Below are 16,875 nucleotides of genomic sequence, written 5' to 3' on the forward strand. Positions count from 1 at the left end.
TTGTGTCCCCAGGCGCCGCAACAACCTCCTCAACCACAACTGGCTCATCCACCACAACGGACGTGCCAATGTTGCTCTGCGGGGTCCAACCCTGACCGTTTGAGGTTCCCTCACGCCGTGCTACCAGTCTCGCAGCGCTTGGCCCCATATTCTATTACTCCCATTTTTCTCATCAGTTGAACGACACGGGGCCTAACCGCAACCACGAGGCATAACACCAGCATAACACTGACTTCCTGACGTATTACCTGGCCGCCTCGTCTGGGGGAACATGGATGTTGTTTGCAACGCGCCCAATCCCGCCAGGTTGATGTTGCAAGACTCGTCTTGAAATAATGCCCGATCCACAGCCAGCCCCTAGGACGACAGTGGTTTCTTCTGCTTCTGCTTCGGTTTGCGACGTCGCCCGCACCAGCGCTGTGCGCTAAACTCGGCACATAGCATCTTTCGGGAGCCATTTGGGCTCCTTACATCGCCGCCTGCCCTCCAAGACTCCGTGACCAACGGAGACGTTGCCAATTCAGATCAGCAAGAAAAGATCCGTCACTTGCTAGCAATTCTCACAGCCGCTCGCTAGGGTCTTTCATGGGCGGGTATGCCGTTTTCTTTCCCTGGTCTTCGTTTACCCGCGGGCCGCCGGCGGCTTGGTACGACGACTTGACAGGTCGAGCTAGCGGTAAATCAGCTAGACCGCCTTGTCTGCCATTTCAGCCGTCGACACGAGGAATAATTCAGACCGCGTGTTTTGGCAGTGGCTAAGATTTCCCGTGGGCTGATACTGAAGAGGTCGAGACAACCAACGCCCAGCTCGTTCCCACCGTCCTCTACAGACGACTTTCAAACTGCGTACAATTGGCACAATTCTCTTCGCGACCGCCAGCAACTTGGCTTTTGACTACGCATGCCAAGGGTCTGCCGATTTAGCCAGCCTCTCGCGTTCTTCCCCGGCGGCAGAGCCATTGCCTGATAACCTTCGTTTGGTTGTCCCTAGCGAGCTGTCTTCCAGTCAAGTGTTGTTTGCGACAATAGCTTGGTGTAAGAGAAATTCAGGAGAGAAACCCAGCGCTTCGGCCAAATCCAGCGACAGAGATGCACCCCACACACCACATGCAGGCAAAGCAGGGGTCACCCAGTTGACCTCTGCATCTTGCGAAACTGAATAGCTGAAAGGTTAATGTCATCGACGAGCAAGCTTTCGGCATCAGCCAATCACCTGGATGCATTTCAAAGAGGCCTTGGCCGATGTCGCCTCCGCTTGGGGGCCCCTGACAGGCCGCAGTAACCCCCCAAGAAATTGGACCCGGACCCTTATTAGCGAACCAGGGCGAATCCAGCACCGATGCGGGTGATTTGGGGGATGGAGTTTGGGGATACGGGGTGATGGTGTACAACATCGTTCAGCTACAAGTGCGCTTGCACATGCTACTGCTGCTGGGGGGCGCGTTGGTGCCGAAGGCTTTGTCTAGTGTGTGCTAGGGTCCTTCAATCCATCTCTCGCGGTTGTGCATACGCCGTTTGGCGGTGGTGGCGGCAGCAGGCTCAAGGCCCCAAGCAACGTCCGATAATCTCAGTCTGTTGCGTCATGGAACGACAAGAACCGAGTTCACTCCGAAGATCAAGCGCGAATTAGAATCGATGGTGTTTATCCTCTGCCCATCACCCCCTCCGATCTACGGAAGTTGGTGGTGTCGATGGCTGGGCGGCGGCAGAGGCCGACGGGAGACCAGGGGATCGGTCAGCAGCGCAACCTCTCACATTTCTCGAAAGCGCCGGAGGCGTAATCAATCATGGGTAGTGGCAGGAGTGTACGGACAAAGTCTCTGACAGAGACAAGCCTGCGCTGCTCGTCAGACAAGCAGCGTTGCGCGTGGCCCAGAAGAGCGAGATTCCCGACGAGATGCACCACAAATGCAAACAATACGGGTTCAATGGGAAGGCTGGCCAATGGCGGGCAGCACCGAGCACATGCGTCACGGGCAGCACGAAGGGAAGGCTTGCTGTAGTAAGATGAGATGGATGGATGGAACGTATTCCTTGGCCGCAAACATACGGATAAGGCAACAAGTCTCGCCGTCGTCCGGCACATCCAGCGCAAGGAAACGAAGTTGGCGCGTGACCAGACTGCAGTGCAGCATTGAGAGATGTTGTCGCCCAGAGTAAAAAGGGTTGCTGTCAAAAAATCGACAACGTGAAATTGGAGAAGTCGGCCAATCACAATGGTAGCCGCATCTTCAACCGTCTTATCTCGGCCCAACCACGACGGCGACTTGTTGCATCTGCATCTGAGCTACAGAGAAGCTAGGCAGCCCCTAGTCTCACCCATGCTAAATGCAACCCCGCCGGCCGGAGGCGTTCGAGATCTCACAGCTCCCTGCTGGTGTGACCCCTGCTGGCGTCCACGCACAGACGTTTCTCGCTCTTGGCTATTGGAGCTGGAGGGGAGGAGAGGAGAGGAGAGGGGCCTTTCTCGTCCCAGGGAATCAAACGCTTAGCCTGCCGAAGACGAGAGGCACAGGCATGGACAGCACAGCTGCCAGACGAGAGACTCACGCCTCGGTGATGAACCGCCTGGGCGCCGCGCAGTTCCTACGTCACAGATGCTGTCGAGGTGCATAAGCCGAATGCCTGTCAGAACGCGCACCCGGAAAGGCAGTTTCCGACCCTGATGAATTTTGAACTCGGAGAGACAATTAGGGTTTCCCAAATCATCCCTCACAGCAAGCACGTGTTAGCATCCTGGATCTGGATGGACGCATATGTAACTGTGCCCAATATACTGGGAGCGGCTGATCACCTATGCCCTCTCGAGGCCACCCTCCAACTCCGGCCTCGAGGTATGACAAAGGCTCGGATTCACTGCCTAAGTCCTGGTGCTGGTCTGCAGCGCCCCTGGCGAATTATTTGGGCATGACAGCACGGGCGAATCAACAAAGCGTTAAATGCTGGCACACAAGATGGTCAGACTGAGCCTATTTAGCCCCATGCCTAGACTGTGTCACCGGCTACTGTCAGGCCAGCAACTTGATCAATTGCAATTAGAAATAGCTGCGTCTTTTCTGGCAACGGCTTTCTTTGAACGAATTCCGCACCGCTTTGTGGAGTACGACAACGGAAGCGGACCTATGTCCTGCATAGCATGCCTCTGCCATTTCCATAGCGCTAGCAGAGCCCCGCCGAAGTCGGCTCGGTGGTTCCTCCCAACTAGGGCCGGGCGGATGCAACCCCTGGCGGAGCGGTCTTGGACTGCGGTTTCTCAGACCGCCCTATATCGGAGCGGCCACAGTGATGCAGGGACATCGGAGCGAGAGCAAAAAGGCGGCAGAAAAAAAAAGTGTCCACTCGAGTCAGCCCATGGCCGCGCAAGGAAGGGGGGAAAAATCCCACTTTGCGGAAATATGGCATTTGAAACCTCCACCAGAGCACACACAACCAATGCCAATAGCTCCGATGTCAGCGATGGTTCCGACTTTTCCCGAAGAGACACATCAGAGCGTCCGTCGCGGGGTGCGAGGGAGGGTTTGGTCCTCATTTCCCCGTCCGCTGCGGATGAGTCGAGAATGCGAGAGAAACGCAGCATTCGTGGGCCGTGGCGGGAGGCGGGAGCCAGGCGGCAGCGGTGCCGGACCCTTGTTTTTGTTACCTCACAAAAACTAGAAATATTGGAACCCAAGGAGACGTAGGCGCCGTGGGTAACCACGGACACCTCACTCTCAGTGAAACCTGGCATTCAGGCCAGGGCAGAGCAGACAGCCTCGACGCCTCGGCCAGAAATTGAGACGAGAGCAATTTGGCGGTGGGCGACGGCCGATGCACCCTTTTGTCCGACTGTGTTGTCTGCTGGCAGCTGTCGTGGGAGGGGCGGGGACACATGAGTTTCCCCAGGCTTGTGCCACACACACCTCGTCGTGCGCGTTGAGATATCGTGAAGACCGCGTGTGACGAGACGGGATGTCGTTGAATGAATACGTAGGTGACCACATTTTCTGCCGCCCACAGTGAAGCATCGTGAACTCTTGCGACAGGGATCAAGCGCGCTAGGCGCGGCGCGTCTGCGAGTGTGGGGTAGGTCCCCTAACCCCCGTCGCTGCTGCCAGTACGTACTCTGTCAAATGTTTACTCTCGCAACCACTCTGGCGCGCCTGCAGCTAGGTATAGCTACGCAATAGGGAAGAGAACTCGTTTTTCAATAGCACCTGGCCATGCGTGATACCCGCACACAACGACGTTGACGAACCTTGGCGAATCCAACCCACCTACACTTCGACCGCCCTCCCGCCGTTCAGAAAAGTCTCCATCATGTTCGGCCTCCTACCCGACCTGACACCTCGAGATGTAAGCTCTCCCTCTCCCAAGCTTCCAAAGTGTACCCCGCCATCGTGACGTCTTCTAACGCGGGAACAACCAAAACAGTCGCATTCCATCTGGTACACCTCCTCCCGCAACCCTCTGGCCCAGGCCGCCCTCCTCGAAGCCCACGAACAGTCGGGCGAGCAAACCCAACAACAACAGCAGCAGCAGCAGCAGCAGCAGCAAGCACAACAACATGGCTCATCATCCCGCCGCGCGGGCCAGCTTCTCATCGAGCGCTCCGCCCTCGCGCGCCTACGCGCCGACGAGCAGTACATGGACCGGCGCCGGCTGAACGTGCGCAACTTTGGCAGCGGCTGGCTCAAACCCCCCGGCATCCCCAAGACGCTGCACCAGATGCGCGAGGAGGAGAAGGAGCAGAAGGAGCATGCCGAGGCCATGCGCCGCGAGGCGCTCGTGCAGGAGCTCGCCGAGGCCGGCGGCGCGGGGCAGGATGTGCTTGAGGACGGCGGGGATGACCTCGGTCCGGACCTGGACGCCGACGTCCCCGACGGCGACGAGGAGCCGCGCGACTTGGATGACGAGATCCCCGACGCGGACGGCAGTTTCGGCTTCGACGGCGGGGAGGACTCTGACGAGGATGGTCTTAGCGGAATGACAAGCAGCGTTGAGGAGGTGTCTGAGGAGGATGATGACGACGATACCACGCAGGGCCCCGGCGCCGGCGGCGGGGACGAAGACGAGGAGGAAAGACGGGAGGACCTCGTGGAGGCGCGCATGCGCATGGCGGACGATGCGTACCGGCAAGCCATGGCCCGCGGTGACGCGGATGGCGAGGACATCTACGGCGGCGAGGAGGAGCTCGAGGCCGAGGGCGGGGGCCGCATGCTCGACGAGGAAGACCTCCTGGCGGCCGGCGACGAGGACAACATGGGCATGGGCATGGACATGGACGCGGACCTGGACGACGACATCCCCGAGGCGGGCGAGCTCAGCGGCGTGTACGAGCAGACCGATTCCGAGGTGAACCTGAGCAGCAGCAGCGACGACGGACGCGGCGGGGCCAGCAGCGACGAGGAGGAAGACGACGGGGACATCAGCTTCGCGCCGAGGGTCGCCGCGCCATTGAGGGCGCCGCTGAGCCCGACGAGGGAGCGTGGGCCCAGGAGCAGCATGGACCTGAGCGGGCTGCTGTCTGCGGACAGCAGCATGATGGACAGCAGCATGTTGCATAGCAGTCCCAACGTGAGGGCCCAGAGGCGTTAGATGCGTTCCTACATTGCAGGCTGGGGGAGGCGGACGGATAGAACAGATTCATGAACGATAGATACCCTGTGAAGCACAACGAAGCACTTCACATCACGGATGGCGGCGAACGACGAGGCGAACGGGGCAAGAAGCGCACATTCTCTTATAGACATCCCCCTCTTTCTTCACGAGCCTATCACGGGGATGGAGGGGACATAGTAATGTATCAGTTACAAAGTCGGAAAAACAAAACGAACCTACTCCATCGAGGGGCGGGGAAAAGAAAAAGGTGGTAGCATTAGGCGGTATACCCCGTTATTACAAAAAGTGTTTATTATACTGGCCAAAGGCAACAGACTCCTTCGTTTCGTTTTCCGTCCTTTCAAACGTAGACACATGCAAGACACAAAAGGCCTGCCGTTGTGGGGGGGGGGCTTCTTCTCTTCGTCGCGTCTCTCACCGTCAGTGATTCAAATGCATCGCTCTTGCTCGCAATTTCCAATCTTTGCGTGCCTGTGATGAATACAAACAGGTTGAGATGTAAGACAGCCTATGAATGAAGTACTCCTAGTAACGCCGAGCGATGCAAGATCAATCAATCGCGGCCGACCCTGGGCCATGCAAGATCAAGCACAACCTCGCGACAAAAGACGCCATTTCCTGTGCTCTTGCGGACCAGGATTGTAGTCTGATCGTCTCTCTTGCCAGACTCCTCCCGCTTGCCGTAACTTCGTCTCCGAGCATGCCATTTTTTAGGTCAACTCATTGGCCTTTGTCGAGCCCTGACATCGTGACCCATAAGGGGGGGGTGTGGTATTCCCAACTCTTTGAAGTTTAGAACAGCCACACGTACATGAAGAGGAAGCAGACAGCAGCGAAGAAGCCGAGCCAGACCTTCCAGCCCACGCCGGTGCGCTGAGCCATGACCAGCATGCGGTTCATGGTGCCACGAAGGCGCAGCCGGGTCGAGTCGAAGGTGTCGTTCATCTTCTCGGCAAGGGCAGAGGATTCGCGGATCTCGTCGCCGATGGCTACCGTCATCTAAAGTGTCTCGTCAGCGACTGGTCTCGCATCTGCCGGTTCACTGTCTTGCGGTCTGTGATTCACGACGCGCCGGTGGCAGGCTGTCGCCAGGGTGTTACGTACACTCTTCAGCATCTTGACCTTGCCCATGATCCCCTCCACCTGCTCGTCGTTCTGACTCTCGAGCTCGTTGAGTACTGCATCGCTGTATTGACCCCTAATGAACACCCATCAGCAAGTCGTTCCCACATCCGGAGCGTCCGCCGTCATGCAATTGGCGATGGAGCGAGCGTACCTCGAGTTGGGCGTCGCCGGGCGGAACCCCCGGGTGCCGTTGTCGACGCCGAGGTGGCTCCCCGTGGGCGCGGGGGAGGCGCTGCCGCCGGCGTAGCCATAGCCATACCCGCCAAGGCGCGATGGCGAGGCGCTGACTGGCCTCCTTGCGTTGTCGCCGGTGTATCCCTCGAACAAGGCGCTGCGGGAGTCGCGCTGGTGGAGCGAGGACGCGCCGAATCTGTTATTCACGCATGAACATTAGCAGATGCTCGATTGATGTTCTTTCGTGCTGTAGGTGATCCATGGCGGTCTTCGCAATCGCATCGTGACATGCTCGTCTGGCGTTCTAGAGGACGTGGTGGGGGGAGGCGCCAATGTCTCATCCGCAACGCTCTGGCTGACGGACTCGAAACATGACAGCCGCCAGGACGATTCCGAAGCAGAAGAGATGACCTCGAGATGTATGCGCAAGCTCGTGATGCCAGGGTACGAAGCAAGGGGCGCAGATGTACCAGCCGTTGGGTACTAACCTTGAAGCCATGGTGTCTGAACCGTCGCCTTGTCGCGGCGTGTCCAGAGGACCCCTAAGCTACTGGAAACCTATGTGTCGCGCGCGCAACACGGAAATCCGGGCGCCGTCGTTCGGATCGCGGGTTGTCTCTAGGCGGAATGCCAAAAGGGGTGTCTTATGTCAGGGAAGGGGAAAAATTCAAGAAGTTCTTTCCCCCCGTCTTCCAATCGTCGAAGAAAAATAGGCTGGTTGTTGCTAGGTAGAATGGCCCGGTCAGCCTGGGTCGTCGCTTCGGTGCGTGCCGGGGTATGTTTATGACGGCTGGGAGATCTTTAATTTTATTTGGCAAGGCTTCCGTAGCGGCAGTCCTGTCCACTGACGTCTTTGGCTTTCCTCTTGATCCGTCAACACCCCTGTTGAAAAAGGCAAGCTAATGTGTGGGAAAGGGGAAATATGACGAGAGATGGCCCGGGTCGTGGAGTCGAGATCGACGAAGGAGATGCGTAGCTCAAGTATGTTCAGTTGTAAGAGGCCCTCGTGGGAACGGAGAAAGGAGAAAGCGTGTAAGGTGGTCAATTTGGATGCGAACCTATTTGTCCTGCTCCAAGAGGTCCTGTTCTCGGAGGCAAAAGGTAAGTGCTTTCCAGGCTCTTGTATAATATGATCCTTGAAAGTTTGTTACACCCTCTACCTTGACGCTTAGCTGCCACTAGGCCTGATTAGGCTAGGTTAGCGTCTTTTTAGCCCCTCCTGCCTCTACTAGCCTCCTATAGGCACTTTTTTCCTCTTACTATTACTACTACCCTCATAATCTCTACGATCTCTACATTAAAAAAACTACCCTTCTATAGCAAATTTTTCTATTAGCTTACTATAGTAACTGCCTAGTAGCATTATAATCACTCCTCCCTTTTTTTCTATTTTAAAAGAGTCTAATTTTTTATTATTTTATTAAGATAGTATTAAACGCTTAAAAATACTATTTTTTTTACTACTTTTTGCCCTTACTAACTACTCTACCTACTTACCTACTTTGACTTTATCTTACTCCTTAAGATAGCCTGAAAATTACCCTAGGAGGTGCTATGCTATATAGTTAGCCTTCAGCTAGCCTTACTGACGCCTAGCCTATCTATTAATATTAATAATGCTTACTCTGCCCTTCTTAAAGACCTTAATACTAATCTTAACAACTATATTGTAGGCTTTAAGGTTGATATTAAGAGTGATAATAATGCTGTTGAGATTAGTACCTCTAGCCCCTCTAAGCGCCTCTCGCTAGCCTCAGCCTGTTAATCTCTTATTACTAAGGGTAAACTTAAGGCTTTAGGCATAAGTATATATTAGCGACCTATTATTATTGATAATAATAATAATGAGGCCTTTGAGTGCCTTATTATAGCTACTAAGGCCCTTCACCTTCTTACCTAAGTTAAACAGCTAAGTATATATACCCTCTTTATTTAAGCGATCTTTTTTCTAAGATTTTAGCACTAAAATAGAGATAACTAACTTCTTTAACTTATACCCTAATACTAGCATCTTAGAGTATAACCTAACTAATAATAAGGCTATTTTATGCCCTACCTCTCCTTCTTAACTATCCCTCCTAGCTAGCACTATTTTAACTAATAAGATTGCTATATTGCTAAGCTTACTACTCTCTATTATTAATAGCCCTCTTATTATATATAATTAATATGTTATTATTCACTCTCTTTCCCTTTTTGCTAGCTTTAGTATTTAAGAGATTGCTACTACTATAGGGTTAATAATATAGTAAGTGTAATACGCTCTATAGCGTAATATTAAGCCTTAGTATACTAACTGTGGCTACTATGCTATTATTAGGACCTTATAGAAGGATTTACTAAGAGAGTTCTTAGCTTAGTTACCTTATAATAGGACTATACCTTAGCTATAATTTAGTAAATATATCCTAGCCTTTATAGCCTATTCAGCCTCTGCCTTATGCTTTGCCCTTATTAATCTTAGAGCTTATTAAGTATTATAACCTATCTCTATCTTTTTACCTGAAAAAAACTATTAATTATGCTTTGAATTTGCTTTTTGCTAGGGCTACCTTATGCCTACTAACTAGGAGCATTAGATCTTCTCTGATAAGACCTAGTATAATAGTATAGCTACTATAAGGAAGTTTATTACTCTACTACTTAGTGAGGATTATTATACCTTCTCTAAGGTATAGGCTAGGCCTTATAGCTAGATATTCTAGGACTACTTTATAGGTAGCTATAAGGGCTTAGGTATTATCTAGAATAAGAAGTAGGGGATTATAACTTTAGCTATATATATTTACTATATACTACTAGTCTTTAAGTCTTTTTAGGAGTTTACTAATATATTTATTATTTAGTAGGATAATACCTTATGCTATAATGCTACTACTATAAAGGCTTAGATATAAGAGAACTTTAGTATTACTTATTTTATTAAGTAGCCTACTTGATCTTCTGACTTAAACCTTATTAAATATATTTAGTTATAGATAAAGCACTAGATTAATTACTAATACCTTATAAGGCTAACTAGTAAAGTATTATAGGAAGTAATACTAGCAGCTTAGGCTACTATTCTAGTAGATTACCTACTAAAGTTAGTATACTTAATACTTAGTAAGCTAAAGAAGGTTATAGAGCAATAGGGGGGCTTTATTAGATATTAAGCTATATTAGTAGAGCTATTTTTAGGTAGCTAGATCCTGTTTTTTATATACAGCTATATTAACGCTAAGTAGGGGCTTCGATACCTCGTAGGGCTTCACTCCTTATTATACGCAATACAATTGGCCTCCCTTTCGCAGAACCGAACGCCCAAGTACCGCGCTAACAAACTTTCAAGGATTGTATTGTACGTGTCGTCCCGTTGTCCAATCGAAAGCAGTGACAATAACCTAAAAAACGATGGCGGAAGGGCCAGAACGTGCAAGCGGCGGGCGGGTTCCTTGAACCAGTGCCCCTCGCCGTCTGTGGTAAAGTCCCCTAAATTGCATGCCGTCTGACACAAGCCAGCTTTCCTCCGCTGCCTACTAGCAGCACTCGTCCAGCACTTTGAGGTGGTTCTAGCGCAGTCAGTGGCCGCACCGCGTTTCGTCGGGTCCTGCCAACGACCCTAGAGCTTAGAAAAGCGTCTTAATGCTCGGTCGCATCAGCTGTGCCGAACTCGACCTGCGAAGGATGAATTGGTTCGTCCTGTCTGCTATGCGGTGCCTTGCAGAATTATTTACAGAAAGGAAAGCTACGCGACTACGTACTTGCCATTTGCCAAGGCAGTGCTGGTCCCTCGATCGGATTTAGGCCGCTTTATGCATGACACAGCGATCGAGCTGGCAGTTTTCATGTGGATAGATCCCCGTCGAACAGCTAATGGAAAACCTGCTGCGAGGGACGGCTGCCGGGACCTGCATGACGCTGGCCCTCCTTCGCACCAGCATTAGCTACTAGCCACTGTTGATCTGATCACGTCTACTTCGCACAGGGCCGTTCAGCGTTTTGCATGTATTCGTTTCCATAGCACTCATGGTCGGGGTATTGACGCCCACGGGCAGAGCAGCGTAGGTAGGATAAGAGACATTCCATCCCACCTAAGGTCCCCGGGCGGGCCAGACAGCAGACCAACTCGTCTCTAAACGCCGTCCAAACGGGCAATATCCATCCACCGTTGCCTGCTGCATGTGTCCAATCACCGGACACGCCGTCATCAAAAGCGAGCAACCCTTAAGCCCACGTAAAACTTTTGTATAACCCCCCATTCCGTTTTCTGATGTGCTGTTCGTTTCCATAACCGTAACCGTGCCACCTTGTGTGTTGGTGGCTGCAAGCAAGACGAGTCGAGGCGTGGCGAGGAATCGCTTAGTCCTCCTCCATCTTGGAATCGTCGGCAGGCGCCTGGAAGTCATCGTCCTCCTCATCGTCCTCGTCGTCGGCAGGGTTCTCCTCGGCAGCCTTGGCGAAGTCGATGACACGGCCACGGGTGCGGCGACCACCCTCAACAATGTTGTTCAGGTCGATCTCGTCCATACCATCGTCCTCGTCAACTGTTAATCCAATCGTTAGTCGTGGTCGTGGAGAAAGTCTTGCGCTGTAGGCGACGTGTAGTCCTCTTACCAGGCTCAGCGGTCTGTTTTTTTTAACGTTAGCTTGCGCGCAAACACCGAGGGGCAGAATTGGGAAGTAAGTACCTCGTTAGCCTCCTCCTCTTCGCTAGAGTCATCATCCTCGTCCATGGCCTCGCTCTGCTCGACGGGCTCCTCGCTGGCGACGGCCTTGCCCTTGCCCTTGTTCTCGAGCTCGGTGGTAGGGTCGGTGACGGTGTTCTCGGCGGCCATTGTGTTTGATTGAAAGGTTCAGAGAGGGAAGATTGTTAATTAAAGCTTAGGCGACGAAAAGGCGATTGCCGTTGAGCTATCGTAAGTGTTGCGGTTGTGGAAAGAATCGGGTGGGATAGCGTGGGTGTAGATGGAAAGTGGAGGTGAAGCTGCGTAGGTCAAGGCAAGGTAGGCGGCGGATTTTATCAATTCGATCGTACCTTCCCCAGCAGGTCCCAGCTTTTAGCAGTGGTTTGCATGTCTCTTAGCAACGGCGCTAGTCCCGGGCAGGATTAGCGCCACAAAAGCCACACCACACGTGCCGTGTCAGTACCTGTCAGAGCTGTGGTGAAGACGGAAGGCGATAGAAGGCTTGCGGTAGGCTGTCAACTAAAGGCTCCAGGCTGAGCGATCGATATGAGGTGCGGGATCAGACAGGATTAAAGCTCTATTTCCTGTCCAACCCTTGGCAATTGGACTTGTAGACATCCCCATCTTTAGTGCACGCAAGTCTCTGTAGCCTGGGCTTTGAGTCAAGGTTCCCAATAAGAGTACACCGCTAGACTCAGGACGAAGGATTTCTTCTGCACCCGCCGATGCGTCAAGTCAGCCAGTTTTACAGTGACAGAAGGGAAGTTACGGATTCGAATCGGGTGAGAACACCGCCGGGCCACCTAAGCACAGCTTCGCGTGAACAGACCTCGCGGTCTAATGCAGTAGTAAAACATCAATTAATGGGTATTCATCAATGCTGCCATCTTCTATATCGTCGTCTATTTCCCATCTCCGCCGCCCGTGACCGTCATGAGGACAACGATCGCAATCAACCACCAGTACCTGTGCCGACGTTAGCCTCAAGCTCGAGAACACCCGATTGTGAAGAATGGTATACTTTTGGAAGAGGGTCTTCTCCTCTTGGACGACCTTCCTCCCCTCAGGACTCAGCACAACCGGCTTATTCAGCTCCGGTGTCTTGCCCTGTCCCGCAACCCGAACAACAGCCTGCGGCCCGAAGTCCCTCGTCGCGCCCGCATCGATCCTAACGCCCTTCAAGCCCGCTCCAACCACGTTGCCGTCAGCGTCCACGCTCAGGAGGATGTTGGGCTGGTACCCCTTGGCAAAGTTCTCCGTCGAGGCCACCGACACGGAGGACGTCCATTGCTTCGTCGCGGTATCGTAGACGCCTACACGCACGAGCTTCGCGCCGTCCTCGGGCAGCTCGGGAAACTCGAAAGACGAGACGGTCGCCTCGGCGGGTTGCTTTGCGTCGTATTCGACCTCGGCGAGGAAGGAGGGCGACTTGCTCGCGGCGAGGGAGACTGGCTCGACGTAGATCTTGGCGAGGCGCGCCTCAGCTGCGGCGGCGAGGGTCGCTGCGAAGAGCGCCGACAGGAACGATGTCGCGCGCATGGTTTTCCAATTTCTCTGCACCCGTTCAGTCGTCGGATTCGGTGGCCTGGGTGATGACGCCGATTGAAGGAGACGGAGGTTGTGGGAGGGGAGGTTCTGGGGGACCCAGCCTCGGATGCGGGATTAGTCCGGCAGATTTACAGCTTAACGCAGCACAGAAATGAGCACCTAGATGAACAACCGATGGCGGCATCGGATTTGTGGCTAAGACACGGGGAACATTTTAAGAAATACCATGGGAAAGCAGTCCCATGCACAACCTGAAGAATTCTACACGCCGCAAGCATTCTCATATGAAATCAGAAAAGTGTGGTATTTCATTACCGCTATCACTCATTGAGCGTTAAAATGATACCGCCTGTCCAAACGCCACTTTGCCATGCCTCTAAGGGCAGCAGCGATGCCCACCCCTTTTTAAAGGAACAATCAAAGAAAATCACGCCTCATGTTGTAGATCAAAACCCCCGACATCCCGTGAGCAGCTTATGATGCCGCACCTGCTGCGTCAGGCGGCGGCGACTTCGCAGGACTCTCATCATCGGGCGAGTCCCCACTGTCGTCACCGCCGCCGTCTGAAATTTCGGTTGACCCCTCCTCGTCGTCAACCTCGTCAGAGCCTTCATCCTCGACGACCGCATCCTCGTCCTGCAGAGCATAGCCGGGGCAGCGTTCAACTAGGCCCCGATAGTATGCGACGAGTACTTCTGGGTTTGGCACGATCTTCCAGTCTACCCTGTACAGAAACTCTAGTTCCAGCAGCTTGAGTTCGGCGACCCTAACGCCTCCCACTCGCGCATATGTAGTGTTGTTCCAGAACAAGTCCGATAAGCCTTTGGCCGCGACAGTGGCCGCCGTTATCAGGAAGCGATGTACAGTGAGCGTGTTGATGGTGAATTCTGGATATAAGGCACATAGTCGGTCAATGTAGTAGACCATGGACAGCAGCAGCGGCGGTGTCAGTGTCGCGTGTTTGGCTAGTCTGTTCAGGTAGTCAAGGACAGAAATGCTCGGTGTCGTCCTGCGCAACATATCAGTAAGCATACAGAGATATCAAAAGCGTGCGAAGCGCCTTTTTTTTTTTTTTTTTTTTTTTTTTTTTTTTTTNCCTTTTTTTTTTTTTTTTTTTTTTTTTTTTGCTTACCTCGAATGGAACCGAGTCAGGCTGCCAGAGCGAAGAGCCAGGGCGTCATTGGTCTCGATGAGTTCAGACAGCATGTGTGATATCAAAACAACCATATCCTCGACACCGCACAGCTCGTACCGCTGTGGCAGTACCTTGGCCGGCCCAGCTGTTGGCTTGGGGCGCTTAGCCGCACTCAAAGATTCGCCGGCGCCGGATGCGCTCGCTTGCGCGATGGCGGGGTCTTGGGAGTTCCGTCGCTTGCCAGGTGAGGCGATGGTGACTGATGACTGCCGTACGGCAGGAGGCACGACAGTCTGCGTTTGCGTTGTCGGCTGAGGTTGAGGTCGCGGCAGAGGCGCGGAAGGGTCTATCGGTTGAGGACGCGGCGCTGGTGGGGGTTCGGCAGGCGTAGCGGGCACTGAGGTGCGCGGGGCATCGGCGACACCTTCTGTCGGGTGTGCCTGGGGCTGGTGATTCGGAGACTCCATGGGAGAGTATTGAGTGCCGGCATCGACAGCTACATATTGTCGTGGGCGTGGTTGGGAGGGTGAGGTCATTGAGGTGGACGGGGAGGATCTGGATGCAGAGTGCCGCCGCGGCAAAGGGGCCGAAAGCCGGGCAGGAGACGAGTGCGGGGAGGAGCGCGTAGGGGCATAATGAAAGCTGCTGGGCGACGCATTGGCGGAGCTGGCCACGATGGGAGATGTTGTCAACATGGTCCCGGGCGCATCGTGGGTCGAAGAAGCGGGCGGGCGAGGGTCGACAGCCGTAATCGCCAGTCGATGGATACTGAGGAGGCAGGCCGAGAAGGTGTGTTCGGCAGTGGTAGGAAGGCAATGTAGGTAAGGTTAGGTTGATAGTCTAACGGGCTGGGTTGGATAGGTTTGGCTGGGGTCGGCTCAGATTTGCAGATTGTCAAAGCCAAGATCAGATTACCACACGTCGAAAAATCGGGACGAGGGGGGCATCGTTTGCCCACATGGAACTGGGATGGTTTAGTAAGTGGTCGACGCTTGGTATTCGCCGCTTGTCGACCTGCAAAGGTACGTGGTTTGGTGGTTCTTTGGGTTCCAGATCCAGGTTCCGCGGATGCACTGGATTGAATCGCGTGAATGGTTCAGACCGTCAAAGGCAGCTAAGGTCCCTTAAGTGTAGACGGCATTCGGCACCAGCAGTAACAGGCAAGGTACCAGCGGAACAGTGAGGCAAGGCCCCAAATATCGGGAAACTGGACTGGCCGCCGTCAGTCAGTGGGATTGGCATGCCATGTGTGGAGGAGGAGGAGGAGGAGGACGCGCGAATCTGATTTTCTGCGGTCTCGGCACCGGAGCCAAGACTTCCATTGACGCCTCTGGTGCCGACCAGTTGTCTGTGGTGGGTTTGGTGGGGGGGATTTGACACCTGGACACGCAAAACGTGCCAGTAGTGCCAGTGGTATTCGCTGCCTTGGGTAGGTACCTAAGGTAGTACCTACTTCGCAGTACTTATCTGCGCCATGCAGCATGGAAGAGGGGTGAAGGGGGAGGGGACAATTGAGGTAAAAGACACCCATGAGGATTTTTTCTCTAATTTTTGGGAGCCGCTGATTGTACCATTTTTGCACTGAGGCCCTGATGGTGGGCCGCCCTTCTGGTTCTGGACACCGAGAGACGCCGCTAAAGTCGCTTTTAGGCCAGCGGTGCAACCCTTCTACAGCCTCCCGGCCAGGTGCTGACAAGGTTCTGGCTGCTTGCGATGCCTGGTCTGGAGCCGGACGCGCCGTTTGGGAGGCTCAATCTTCTTTGCCCTTTTCTTCTCGCCTTCCTCCCTAGTGTTCTGTACCTTGTGCACAATAACAAGATGCCAATAACAAGATGCCAGTCAAGTTACCCTCCATAAGGTACTAATACAACAACACTGTGTATTCCATTATACGTCCATCTGCATTGACATAGGGTTCCACGTAGGAGAATCTCTCTGGATTAAACTTCTTCCTCTTCGTATCTGCCCTGGGGTAAGGTCCATAGACCCGACTGCACGTATGGGAACCCTCACCGACACAACGTGCCGGCAGCTGCCGCTGCGATTTTTTCGCGCTCTCTCCTTATCATGTACACCCCTGCTGCTGATCTCCGATGCCCCAGCTTTGCTTGCCGCTGTCACGGAGGCCCTGGTCCCAAAGTCACTGTGAAGTCGTCAGTTGTCAGTTATCTTGCGTCAGATATCACGGTGCTTTTGGCTGAATACCGCGATGCGCCGCCTCGGGTGACACGATGGGAACCAAGTTACCTTTACCTACTCTCAATCTGCTTGACCTTACTTTAGCGGCGGCCAACACGTCTGCCCGCTCAAGTGAACGGCTTGTACGCAGTAGCATATTGCTCACGCGCTGTACAGTGACACAGAGGCTCGATGTTTCTCTTTTCTCACGATGACGGAACCCTGATAACGTCCAGGCCAGGTTGTTTCAATGAGACTAGCCACACAACGTCCGACATGCTGTGGAATGCCCCGCTCCAGCGCTGCTTCTCATGGTCTCACACATATAGAGAAATTAGCAACTCCGCTGTGTGGAAGTTAATAACTCGTTCCGTTCCGCGTGGGTTGAACAACGCCTCGTAAAGGACCACACTTACCAGCGCGACTCACAAACGAAAACTACAGTGGTCG

General features: G+C 53.4%; 4 protein-coding genes across 4 annotated transcripts; 1 reads left to right on the forward strand and 3 right to left on the reverse strand.

The window, feature by feature from the left end:
- Window positions 1–4,296: 4,296 nt before the first annotated feature.
- On the forward strand, window positions 4,297–5,574 carry GCG54_00003457 (uncharacterized protein; the record flags this gene model as incomplete). The annotated part of the gene is made up of 2 exons (XM_045403530.1): window positions 4,297–4,332; window positions 4,411–5,574. 2 exons carry the CDS (start codon window positions 4,297–4,299, stop codon window positions 5,572–5,574), a joined length of 1,200 nt encoding a protein of 399 aa, XP_045259718.1.
- Window positions 5,575–6,390: 816 nt separating this feature from the next.
- GCG54_00003458 (Protein transport protein bet1) lies at window positions 6,391–7,396 on the reverse strand (the record flags this gene model as incomplete). Its single annotated transcript, XM_045403531.1, has 4 exons — window positions 6,391–6,597; window positions 6,703–6,796; window positions 6,875–7,093; window positions 7,386–7,396. The coding sequence occupies 4 exons, from the start codon at window positions 7,394–7,396 to the stop codon at window positions 6,391–6,393; spliced, it is 531 nt and encodes a 176-aa protein (XP_045259719.1).
- Window positions 7,397–11,238: 3,842 nt separating this feature from the next.
- Window positions 11,239–11,714, reverse strand: GCG54_00003459 (uncharacterized protein; the record flags this gene model as incomplete). Its single annotated transcript, XM_045403532.1, has 2 exons — window positions 11,239–11,415; window positions 11,568–11,714. The coding sequence occupies 2 exons, from the start codon at window positions 11,712–11,714 to the stop codon at window positions 11,239–11,241; spliced, it is 324 nt and encodes a 107-aa protein (XP_045259720.1).
- A 752-nt stretch (window positions 11,715–12,466) lies between these two features.
- On the reverse strand, window positions 12,467–14,942 carry GCG54_00003460 (Nuc-1 negative regulatory protein preg; the record flags this gene model as incomplete). The annotated part of the gene is made up of 4 exons (XM_045403533.1): window positions 12,467–12,530; window positions 12,586–13,213; window positions 13,601–14,121; window positions 14,245–14,942. 4 exons carry the CDS (start codon window positions 14,940–14,942, stop codon window positions 12,467–12,469), a joined length of 1,911 nt encoding a protein of 636 aa, XP_045259721.1.
- Window positions 14,943–16,875: the final 1,933 nt, after the last annotated feature.

This window comes from Colletotrichum gloeosporioides (genome assembly GCF_011800055.1).
Source record: "Colletotrichum gloeosporioides strain Lc1 chromosome Unknown consensus_74, whole genome shotgun sequence".
NCBI lineage: Eukaryota > Fungi > Ascomycota > Sordariomycetes > Glomerellales > Glomerellaceae > Colletotrichum > Colletotrichum gloeosporioides.